The sequence below is a fragment of the Phascolarctos cinereus genome, unplaced genomic scaffold (genome assembly GCF_003287225.1).
Source record: "Phascolarctos cinereus isolate Bilbo 61053 unplaced genomic scaffold, phaCin_HiC Scaffold_2;HRSCAF=192, whole genome shotgun sequence".
NCBI classification, from domain to species: Eukaryota; Metazoa; Chordata; class Mammalia; order Diprotodontia; family Phascolarctidae; genus Phascolarctos; species Phascolarctos cinereus.
The window spans coordinates 263,349,982-263,362,840 of NW_027555625.1; the positions used below are offsets into that span (position 1 = coordinate 263,349,982).

General features: G+C 42.5%; 1 protein-coding gene across 1 annotated transcript in view; it reads left to right on the forward strand.

Annotated features, from left to right (window-relative positions):
- Positions 1-12,859, forward strand: part of DDX31 (DEAD-box helicase 31) — a 90,058-nt gene that overhangs the window by 26,429 nt on the left and 50,770 nt on the right. The window contains 2 exon segments of the mRNA XM_078149976.1: positions 720-896; positions 4,736-4,795. Coding sequence (XP_078006102.1) covers positions 720-896; positions 4,736-4,795 — 237 coding nt within the window.

Consider the following 12,859-nt stretch of genomic DNA (forward strand, 5'->3'; position numbering starts at 1 on the left):
GGGAACATGAGCTAGACTTCTACAAGGGTCAGACTCTGGTTGAAAGCCCTCCACCTATTAAACTTGTCTGTTTTTTCAGGCTCCAGGCTATGGGACTAATTCTTGAATCATATTCAGGCATGTACAGAGGGGTACTGATAGTCATTATGTGCAGAGCAAAACATCACCAAAAAGTACTTTTCCAGAGACTCATGTTGATGACATAATAGTAGGAATATTTGGGGTATCATTCCAGATAAAGAGAACTGAAGCTAGTGGGTTTGGGTTTTTTTTTAAGGATTATGGTATTTATAGTATTTATTTACTATATTTGTATAATGCCTTTTCCCTGAGGATCCCTTGAAATAGGAAAATTGTAGATGGAGGAATTCAAGAATGAAGCCTTTAGAGTTACTGCAGATTTAAACAGTCTGTACTAGGCTTTACTGTGTCTCTGACAAGCAGGCCCAATTTACAGCCTGGCTAAAAGAACATCTGCTTTTCACAGATACAAACAAACCAATCCTGTGTTAGGATGTGGGCCTCTAATTACCTTTCTTGCATCCTTCTTAGGAATGGAGTGAATATTGTCCTTTTGAGGACTCGATTCCATTATCCAGGTTTGCAAATCTGTGTCAGTGTGGCCAGTCATCCTAGCAACTGATTTATTTTGTATGTTAGCCTGATCACGAAATCTCTTATTTTTTTGTTTTGTTTTGTTTTCCCTTGGATTGAAACAGTTTGAAAAACACCAGAAGCTGATTGTCTTTTTCTCGAGCTGCGAGCTGGTCGAGTTCTACTACCACCTCTTCCTCCAGACCCTGCTGGGCAGCGCCATGGCCCCAGCATCAGGGCCGTCACCATCTGCCTCCTCCCGATTAAAATTCCTGCGTCTGCATGGCAACATGGAACAGGAGGTAAGCTCTGCTGCATCTCACCATGGGACAGAATATCCCTGAGATGAGAAGCCAGGGAAAGGCCAGCCCAAGTTCTATCTAAACCGTCCTTCAGGTTCAGTGCTGGGTTGCATCCCCTCTGACTTCTCTCCTGGGCTTGGGGAAGAGTTATTGTTTTGCCTAAAATGAGCCTTCCATCAGAGACAGTAAATAGATTGGACTGATTTATTGATCTGGGCAGGGGAGGACTATGGTTCCCTTGTCGGCACCAAGAGCTGCGCGTGGTTGCCCCTTGTTGCTGGCCTCTCCTCTACCTAAGAGATCTAGCAGGCCCTAAGTTTGGCCTGAGTCTACCTCAACCAGCTGTTAAGGCAACAGAGCACCACTAAGTAGCTGGCACCAGGGAAGGGTTTTGCCTTTTTAGTACCCAGTGTGTAATTAGTGCTTGATGTCTTCAAATTAAGAGCATTAATGGAGCTAAATTGTGGATCCCATATGGTACTGCTGAGCGTGACTGCTGTCATTGTCAACAAGATACAGCGCTCTCTCTTTTTAAAAAATCTTTTTGGGAGCAGGTACAGTGCACCAGAGGGGCTTCGGGTCCCATCTCCATCCTTGGCATAGAATTTCATATCTTGTCTGGGATCAAGTGTGTTAAGTTTTGCTTTTTTTAGGCACTTGGACAGCTCTCTCATTCAACCTTGTACTCTAACTAGGTCACACATTTAGGGAAGCCGAGCCAGTTTGGGAAGCAAAGAGTTAGGCAAGCATACTGGAAGTGTGGAACAATGGACCAGCAGAAAGTGGACCCAGGATGTGTTATCTCAGAGAAGAGATAACTAGGCTGGGTGAGAAAATTTGTAATGAGATGGTGAAATAAAACCAGAAATCTGGAAGTAGGATGATTTAGACAGGTGCTGTGTTTTGATTGAAATAGAATGTCAAAGCTGAAAGGAACCTTAGAAATTGGATACAACCTCCTCATTTTACAGATGGGGAAACTGAGGCCCAGATTGGGGCACTGACTCCCCCGAAGGTCACAGAGGGAGTAAACGTCAGAGCGAGGACACCTAGAATCTCTGTATCTTGACTCCCAATCTTTCTAGTCCTATCAAGCTACCTCTTAACACTTTTCCTAATTTATCAGTGGAAGAGGCGATGTAGGGTATTCTGATTATCCAGCCCTCATTGATCCTAGCAGAGTAGACAGGTTAAACCCTTGCTCAGTTTGATCTGTCCCTCTATCACAAATCAAGGTCTCTTGTCATGAGAAACCTGAGGCTTTGATAAAGTAACATTCTGGAGGCTGGATCTCTGTTTATTGGCGGAACTGTGTCTGAACTCTGAGCTCTGCTAGTGGAAAGGCAAGAGACCAGGGTAGAGCCACAGAGCTCTGGGGCTCCATATTTCTGGCCCATCTTTAGAAAGTAGTCAGCTTATTTTCATTTCAGGAACTCGCTGAATAGAAGTAAATACAATAATATTGATGCCTCATATTTAAATAGTACTTTAAACAAAGGATTAGTCTTCTCAGTGTCTCTGGGAAGTTAGGTACAAGTTGAGTAGTGTTCTCTCCATTTTTCAGATGGAGAAACTGAGAGAGCAAATCTTTGCTTGAGGCAGAACTGCTAATAGAACCTAGTTTGTTACTCTGTCCATTGAACTTTCTATAAGTTTCCCCAAAGGATTCTCATAGTTTTACTAAAAGCAGTGGATCATAGGAAAAAATAGGTTGGCGGGAGGCCTTTCATGGTAGGGACAATGGAAGCTTAAGTATTTAGTAGCTCCTCTTTACCCCCCCACCCCGCCTCCAAATCGGTGTATTTTATATTCAATCTAGATGACAGAACTGATTCTCAGGAACTCTTTTTGGGATTTAAGATCGTGGTTCCACCAGAGCCCAGGGCAGCACCTAAACTTGGTTTGGCCTGTTTTTGTATCCCCAGTGCTTAGCTCAGTGTCTGGCACATAGTAATTGCTTAACAAACGCTAGTTGACTACATGACTGATAGGACTGTGCTCCACTTAATTTTTTTTTTCTGTATATGATTTTAGGGGAGGTTTTTTCATCTTTTTTTGGGGGGGGGGCTAGTCAGTGGGTGATGAAACTGAGCCTGAGAGGATAAGTGACTTGCCCAGGGTCATACATCTAGTAAGTGTCAAGTGTCTGAGGCTAGATTTGAACTCAGGTCCTCCTGACTCCAGGGCCAGTACTCTATCCACTATGCCACCTAGCTACCCCTGATTTCAGTTTTGAAGAAGAGTTAAACTATAAATCAGAACACTCACGTTCTAACCCCAGCTCTGTCACAACTCCCACTGGGGCCTTGGCCAAGTTAATTTACTTATTAGGGCCTCAGCTTTCCCATCTGTACAACAAGAAAGTTGAGTTGGGTGCTCTCCACAGCCCTTTCTAGCTCTAAGAATCTCTTTGCCTGGCCAATAAAATAAGCCATTTTCTCTCCTGTCTAGTTTCTGAATCCATAGCTTTTATGCAATGTGTGTCAGGGATCATGGTGGGGAGTAGGATGCACATTCCTAGTCTAGGCTTGAGCTTCATTAGTGTTCAAGGCAGCCCTGGCACAAAGGAAGTCTATGGAGATCAGGCCCGAATCAAAAGGCTGAGCGGTTCCTGACTCTGTCCATCATGCTCCCTCTCAGGTGTTGGAAAAATGTAGTGCCAGGGACCATGGCATTCCTGGGGAGCTTAGAAGGGATGCTGCCTTCTACTTAGGCCTCTCCCTCCTGGCAGATGGACATGGCCCTGAGTGCTCAGAAGCCTGTGCCTTGAGCACCATCAAAACTCGTCCTTTAGGGGAATGAATAAAGAGTAGAATGAAGTGTTCTTCATTTCTCTAATCAAGTAGTCCCCAACTTTTTTTCCTTTTTTAATCTGGACCCTTTTAAAAAAATAAACCCTTTTTTTAATGTAAAAAAAAATCGGGAACCCCTCACAATGATAGTAGTTACAGCATCAAAAATATAGGACAGAATTCAATAGTGCTTTTAAATAAATTTCTATTTTATTAATTTCTATACCATATACATACATTTGAAAAATAGTAATACCTAGTTGTGTACAACCTCATTCATTTCAACCTACAGAAGCCATGTTTGCTAAATAAAGATCAGATGACAGTGCTTGGTACACATGTGGATTTTTAAATGTCTTAACGATAAGTTTAATATTGCTGGTCTCCAGCTACAAGTTAGAAGCCACTACATTAGAACACTTGTGTTTGAATTTGTTCAGAGTAATTTCAGAGGTGGTAACTAAGCTCATGGACTCATGGACTTAGAGGTGGGATAGATCTTAGAGAACATCTAATCCAAGCCCTTTGTGCTGTAGGTGAGGCAGAAGGACTTGCCTGGAATCATCCAGCTAGTCAGTGACAGAGCTGAGACAAGAGCAGTCTTCTCTGCTAAGTTTCCTGACTTGCACATCAGGTCTTGGATCTTCTGTACTCTTGGATTTGGCCTGTGTTCTCAAGGATGTGTTTATAAGGGTGTGTTGCTGTTAAAATCATGCTGATAAGCATCTTTTTTTGGGGGGTGGAGGGAGCTGCTAGTAAAAGAATAATATTCCTCCCAAGGCTTGAGAATCTTGTGTTCTCCCTGATTTATGTAGGCAGGTTCTTAAATGAATGTGTTTTTCCACTGATAGCTTACTCCCTAATTTTTTTGTTGTCATCTTCTTCCTCTTTGATGAAATAGTCCTACTGTCAGATTTTGGAGGTTCTTTCCTCTTTCTCATGGCAAAGCCCCTCTCTGCCTTTAAATGGGCATAAAACTAGAAAGTTGGGAAAATGGGAAAATTTTACACAGCTAAAAATAAGAACCTACGATTCTTTGTTTTGTAGGAAAGAACAGCAGCTTTTCAGGAGTTCTCACAATCCAAATCAGGCATCTTGCTTTGTACGGTATGTATTTTTCACTAGTGCCTGGGGAAGACGAGGAGAGGTTGGATTTTGGGGAATAGGTGGGTCTTGACATTTTGTACTTTCATCAGCCCTACAGAGAGAGGGGATACTGCTGGCCCCCTTGGGTTTCTGGCTTTTCTATAATGCTGATTTGTGGTCTGCCAGTGCCTACACATAGCCTGCTACAACAGTGTAGAAGGCTGGGCTATTTGCTCTCTAATAGTGGCAGCTGTTGGTCTGAAAATGTGTGAATCTTGGCGATTTCTACCCACCGAAAACTTGTAAATTATAGCTATCGGGAGTAATTAGAGCTGAGAAACTCTTTCCAGGTCTGAAATTACTCTGCTTGCTTCTGCACATCTTTCCTTAAAGGAAAATAGATGCAGTTGGGCAGATTTGATTTGCCATTTTTTAAAACTATCATTTGCCCTGCAATTTTCAGGGCCAGTTCATTCAGCCTCAATCTTGGCAATTTTGGATGACTACTCCTTCCTGTATAATGTCTGACCTGTTTAATGTGCATCTCCCTTGTGCTAGTCTAAGACTGAAGAACCCACATCTTCCCTGCTTCATACTCTCCAGAGATGTACTTGTATTCTCCTAAAACCAAAATAGACCTCTCTGATTGTACCATCTTGGTGAATACAACTTCAATCCCCAATTGATTATTTGAGGAGTCTCTGTATGCACAGTAATGAAATTCAGTTGCGTTGCATGGTATATAGTAAATCTAGTCAACAAATGCTGGGTAGGAACATGGAGAAACTTATCACACTGGATAACTCTCTAGGCTGTGGTCAATACAATTAATTACATTTTTAGGTAACTCATTGTTCTCTTAAATTGAATTAGAATTGTCTTCCTTCTCAGTTATCTTATTTAAAGTTTGTGAATGAACTTTTGTTTTCATCGGGTGCACATATAACACGTATTGTTGCCTAATGACCCACTAATTCTATTTATCATAGTAAGCAGAGTTGACACTTATAATCAGAGGAACTGCAACCAGATGCCAGTCAGGGTAGCTGTGTCTCTGCTGTCCTGGCATGTTGCCGCCACAGATTATAGATCATAGGTTTTAGAGTTGGAAGGGGCCTTACCTTAGAGGTCATAGAATCCAACCCCTTCATTTTACAGGTGATGAAACTGAACCTGAGAGGATAAGTGACTTGCCCACAGTCACACAGCTAATAAGTATCTGGGTCAGGTATCAAATACAGGTACTCCTGATTCCAAGTCCAGTGCTCTATCCACTATACCACATGGCCTTTCAAATAGGTTCATGTCTACTTTTGCACAGGTAGGGAGTCCATCAAGTCAAAATGATCAGGGATCATATTTTTAAAAGAATTATCCCTGGGGCAGCTAGGTAGCGCAGTAGATAGAGCACCAGCCCTAGAGTCAGGAGGAGTTGAGTTCAAATTCAGCTTCAGACACTTGACACTTACTAGCTGTGTGACCCTGATCAAGTCACTTAACCCCATTGCCTAGCAAAAAAAACCCATAAAAGCAAACAAATAAACCAAAAAGAATTATCCCCAAAAAGAATTATCTTTTATGACTTGGACCCTTATGGCATCCTGGTCAAGTCTTTGAACCCTTCCTCAGGATAATGGGGTGGTGTTCTTTTTTTTTCTTTTCTTTTTAAATTCATAATTGAAAGAAATGCAAATTTTCAATTAGAAGTTAGTGAAAATAAATATATAATTTTTTCCCACCCAGTTTCACAGATCCTCTGAAATCTATCCATGGACCCCAAGCTAAGAACCCCTAATCTAGAGGGATGAAGACAGTTCCAAATAATTTAGGGTCTTGACCAAAAAGAAAACATATTCCATGTATAGCATAGACACAATTCAAGAAGTTCGGTGTTGAGGACCAATGCCAAAATTTGTTTTCTGAAGGAAAAAAGTGAATAGCTCATGTGTCAATAGCATTTTCTTCACAATAACCCTATGAGATAGGTAGCACAAGAGTTATTTTCATTTTACAGGTGAGGAAACTGAGGCTCAGAGCTGAGCTGCCTATCGTTACATAACTAGTAAGTGTCAGAACTAAGGCTTGAAGTAAAATCTTCCAATTCCAAGTCTAGCACTTTTCCCACTACACCAAGATGCTAAAATTGATGTATTTGCTGCTCTTGAGGATTTGCTGCTCACATACATTGAAGTATCTTGGGGAATGGACAGTGTTGTGTGCTGCCTATATCAATACCAAAAAGCAGTTGGTTATCTTGTTTGAAGTTTGGAAAGCAGCAAGTAGGTCAGACCAACAGTAGGATATCCCAACTCTGTCTTTGACAGTGCCAGAAGGTGAATAAATTGCAAAATCATTCCTTAAAAATTGTCTTTTTTTTTTTGAAGTATGCAAATGCCAGTGTGCTTTGTGGGTACGAGCGAGCAGCAAGCCTCAAAGAAAGCTATAAGTAGCCAAGGGTCAGACAGGTTTTCAGTAAGTCCCCATGGAAGGAAAGATCATTGCTTCTGAAATGAAATTCTCCACTGGGATCAAGAGCATGTGATGACTTTTATGGGCTCCCCTGGTTATGAGCAGTCCTTGGTGCTTGCTAAAGCAACTTTGTCAGAGGGTTCAAAACTGCTGCCAACGTCACAAACTTTGTCCTAAGCCATCAGATTTCACCCTGAAATCTTGCTTGTGGCATAGCAGTGACTGTAACCAAAGACCGAGAGCATCGTTGATTTAATCAAGTATGGCCCACAGCCCTGGTATTTCTTGTATGTCAATAATACTTCAAGGAGCTGGGGTTTTATAATCATTCCATAGGTGCAAATCAAATCCACTGCAGTGTTGTGTGGGCTTTAAAAGTCTCTGTGGCTGAAAAATCTATCCATCTGAGGCCAACCTGGTCATGAACCCCTTGTACCTTAAACCAGGCTGGTCCTTGGACAACAGACATAGAGTCTGTTCCAGGACTCCATACCTAAAACATTTCCAGCTTGGTAGAACCTGTCAGGCCTGATTGGCTTTTGAGGGCTCCGAGTCACCTCTGTGTCTTATGATGAGGCACCAGAATAGGACTTAAATGGAAGAGTGCTGGCACTACATTAAAAACATTCTCATTTGATGTCTGTCTAATTTCCCTAAGGCCCACGGGCTTGTGCTAATTTTCATGGCTGTGTTAATATGCTCTGGTTATAGTGTGATGCAGTGGTGTCATGACCCTGCCACTCTTACCCTTTACTCTGAAATGCAGCCTATTGGTGGACACATTGTCCTGGTGAAATGGTTGAGGAGCTCCATGTATCTCAGTTCCTAAGGCAGGGTTTAAACCCCAGTTCTGCAGTGATGAAAGTTCATGCTTTTATCCAGTGTCCCTGCTGCCTCACCTAACATATTTGTTTGTTTTAACCTGAGCTTCTGGCACCTGAGAGCTGCAGGGCACACTCGCCGCACTGTCATAGATCATGCCAGGGTTAGGAGGAGAGATTGTCACCCTGCTTCCTTCTAAGCAGCCTGTTGCTTGCCAGGCTATCTGAATGCTCTCCAGGAGCCTCCTTAGTGTTAATGAGGAACGAGAGCCACGTCAGGACAAGGCAGATGGAGAATTGGCTTCTTTTGAGAAAGAGGAAGTGTGTTGTTAATTGTTCTTTGTCCTCCTCCTCCTCCCCACGCCACCCCCCATATTGTGCCTCTTGGCATTTTGTTTTATCACCCCAAGAGGCTCACCCCCATGAGACCTGAAGAGTGGGTGACTCTACAAGGATTTGGAAATTATGTAACTACCAAAGGTTATAATAGCATCTCCTTCCCTGTCAGAAAGTGTGTGTGTGTGTGTGTGTGTGTGTGCACACACGCGTGCGTGCATGCAGGCACGTAGTTCTTACTGAAAGGCTTTTCAAGATTGTTTGAATGCAGCAATAATTCATTTGGGCCCATGCAGCATCCTCTATGCCATGTTCAATGTATTATATGAGATGTTAGGGGTACAAAGAAGAAAAGCGGTGGAGTGTCTTCCCCCAAGGGGTTTATAAACTAATTTAAGTTCCTTAGTGTTTATCTCACGTAAGTGGGTTTGGGCTCACTCAAGCTCTGTGAAATCAGGGACCCTTCTCTTCCCATTCCATATAATTCTTTTGGGACCTGTTATTACTCTTTGTCCACAGTAGGTAATTAATATTTGAAGTTGATATTAATTCAGTTAAATTTAACATACATTTATTAAGCTCCTACTATGTGTACTTGGGGCAGCTAGGTGGTAGTGCAGTGGATAGAGCACTGAGTCCGGAGTCAGAAAGATCTGAGTTCAAATCCAGCCTCAGGTGCTTACTAGCTGTGTGACCCTGGGCAAGTCACTTAACCCCTATTTGCCTCCTCTGTAAGATAGATACATCCTAGAGAAGGATATGGCAAACCACTCCAGTAGCTTTGTCAAGAAAACCTCTTGGACATGACTGGATAACAACAACAATGTGCACTAAGGCACTGTGCTAGGTGCTGTGGATACAGAGATTTAAAAAATTATGCTAAACTTGCCCTCAAAGAGCTTGTGATCTAATAGGGTGAAATATGTATGTACATAAGTAATGAGAAAAAGGTGGAAGGGCAGATGAGAAGGTTGTTGGGAAAGGAGCCATAATCAATAAAAAGGCTGTCTACAGGAATTTGACAGGGTATTTTTCTGTCCTGAGCAAGTTGGGACTAGCAGAAGTTCCAAGTTCAATGTGTATGTGGGACTTGGCAGAAAAGAAGCATTTTAGGTTTTCCGCTCTCCAAAATGAAATTGGAGAGTCCAAGAGATAAGATGCAGGAAACTGGCATAAGTAGTACCACCTTCCGTTTCCTTACAGGAAAGAAGAGTGAAATAGGAAAACATTTTTTAAAAAAATATAACTTTCAGATTTATGAAATAGAGAGATGAAAGAGAAACAAAACCTTGAAAGAGCAATCCAGAAATGCTGTTTCCAAACTGTCTCAGTGTCCTTAAGGCCCGCGGTCAGCTCTGCCTGCTGCTGTGTGTGGCTCTCTGATTGTCCTTGATATACATGAAGTACAGGAACCCTTTCCCCAAGGAGCGGGGAGTCACAATCCTAGCACAACCTCATTCTGGCTGATTGGTTATGAGTCAATTTTCCTTGCTGCCAGAGCACACGGTTCTTTTACAAAGGACAGTCAAATAATCTGCTAATCTGCCCTGTTTTCCTCTAGTTTCGTGATTTCCTTTGCCTCATGCACCTTCTTGTGTCTGCCTGCTTCTTATTTCCTCTCCTACTGGTCTATTTCCACAGTGCCAAGTAGTCAGGAAGACAAAGGAGGTGATTGTACGGGGTGAAGGGGAATGCTGAAGAGTAGAAAATTCCCTTCCCCAAACTGCTTTCAGTTTTCCCCCAGCCTTCTTTAGGATATGTCTTTTAAACAAAGTTCATCTTCTCCACGTTATTTTTTTTAAATGGAAAGATCACTTGGAGATCGTTTGTTGTTTACTCAGTCACGCTAACTCATGTTGCCAGTTTTTTGGCGGCTCCAGCCAAGAGCTCTCGCCTCTGACAGTTTCTGCACTCTCTCCTTCCTCCTCTGATTACACAGCCCAATCTGTCAACCGGACAACGGGGGCCTGTACCCCGCTGATGGCTTTCCACACTCGGCAATAATGACTTTTGGCAGGCCGGGAAGGCGTCAGAGGCGAGTTCTCTCCGTCCCTCACTCGGAGAGCCGGCAGGCCCCCTCTCCCTGTTAGTTAAAGTACTTTGTGAGGTTCTTGGGTAAATAAATGAGTCATTTTAATCCAACTGACAGGTTGGCACCTGAGCAAGCTGCCTTCCATCTGTACTCCTAGGTCTCATAGAGGCAGCCAATTGTCAAGCTAGGGCCTTCAAGACCTCACCATTGAGTGTCTTTCAGAACTGACTTGAGCAATTCTTTTGCCCTAATTAGATTGCATGAGTGGAACTGGAGGAGAGGAGTCTAAGTTCTAACGGACAAGCAAGGCACTAAACACCTTTGCTGAGTCACAGGGTTGCATCCATTCAGGCATTTAATAGGCATCGTGACTGCCCATTATACTGGTTGCAGCCCACATCCTAGGCTCTGGAAAGGCAAATATGGCCACTACAGTTCTATGTTGGAAGCCAAAGGAAGGATATGTGTAGGTCCCTCATGAGCATGAGGTGTGGTTGGTGAGAATATATTTGGGGACGGTTTGAGGCAGTGAAGCCATTATTTAGCTTGAAATATAACCACCACTATTATAATGATATTTTACATTCGTATGGTGCTTTACAGTTTTCCAAGGATTTTTGCAGGCAAAGGAGGTGTTCCCCCCACACACTTTTTTTTTAACAGACTCGAGAAAAATGATACTGAGATGGGTGAGGGGACTTGTACAGACTCCATTTTTCTTGGTTCCCTTTCATTGTACCATGTTATACACTAGAGCAGGGGTGGGGGACCTGTGGCCTCGAGGCCACATGTGGCCCCTCAACGTGTGACCCTTTGATTGAATCCACATGTGGCCTCCAGGCCACAGATTCCCCACCCCTGCTCAAGATTCTATACAGTAAGAAGAAACAGTTTAGTTAGGGATGGAGGAGACACAAAAACTTGGTGTACCTCAAGATATTCATTTTCCATTGACATAAGATATAGCAGTAGAAGCATTAGTAGGGCAAGTCTTGTCCAATTGTCCATGAGTAGGACTGTGATTGGGATTTAGAACCTTGAATTACTGTTCTGAGAGACTACTGGGATCCTTCATAATTTATCATTTCACTTTGTGTTTTGAGTGAGTTTCATGAACATCAGGTGCTATTTTAGAGTTTTATCTGTTTCTCAGTGAATTTACTAAAATGACGAGCATTAAATTTTTTACAAAGCTTGTCTGAAAGGAACAGGCAGCCCATTGTCTACACACATCTCCTGCTGAAGAGCAGTTAAATAAAATAAATCATTTCTTAACAAGAGCTTAGCAGATTTAAGAGCCCGTCAGTTTCTTAAAGACATCAGCCATGGTTGGTATAGAAAGCAATTCCTGCTCTTCTTCAGATAGTGCCAAACTCTAAATTGTGCTCTCCAAAGGCCGTCAGCTCAGTAACATCAGCCTTCAGCTCTTTAGCATGTGTGGGAGTTTTATGAAAACACTTCAGTGGGTGGTTGACACACTTTTAGTATATTAGGTTTCTGCTTACTTAATAAATGAAGCTTTGCAACCAACTTAAAAAAAAATCGTGTGTTCTGGTGGAAGCTGGTCAGATTCTGATGCCCTGTCAGTGGCAATTCTATGTGAATTCAAGAAAGTGGCTGGGAGTCCACATCCCTGAATGGGCTTGGTAGTCTACTCAGCTCCAGATACTTACAGTTTTTAAGTGATTCTCTGAACCTAGCAGTATCTGTTGGAAAGTGAGTATTGTAATGGAATTGCGCGACTCTGTATCCTAATTTCCTTAATGAGCTGGCTAAAGATAGAAAGGTACAGAAATTCTTGCTCTCTGGGACCCTTGTAGAGGACCACCTGGAGGACAAAATAAATCTTTTCTCTTCAAAGTTTGGAGGATTCTCCAATGAAACATTTCAAGTGATTAACAGGTTTGGCCTGTATTTTAATTAAGCTGTCAGATGTGGCAGTACCTTGCTTACTGCTCATCTGCCCTCTGAGGCCAGAGGCTAATCAACTGTGGATTCTCCAAACACCCCTGCAGCTTTCCCCTAAAACCAGAGGTAAAAAGAAAACTATAACCTCAAAATAAAGAGGTGTCTTGTACATTTGAAGAGGGGGCATTCTGGGGAAAAAAATTAAATCCATCAAAGCAATGTGTTGGGCATTGTAAGTGGGCATGTGATGGGAATCATATCCCTGCCCTACCTACCTCACCAGTTTACTGTAAGGACTGAATGAAAAAATAGATAGGAGAGCTCTTTGCAAAACATAGAGTGCTATTTATATACACGAGTTATTGTTATAATATGACGTATCTGATAATTAGTTGGCAGTTTCCTCTTGGGTAGAAGACATCGGAAACTGTGTTCTCCACCTTCTCTCTTTTTGCTCCTTCAGGCAAGTAGTTTCTGGCTGGCCTGCCACTGTTTTCTGTAGCTATCTGTTCTTTAACT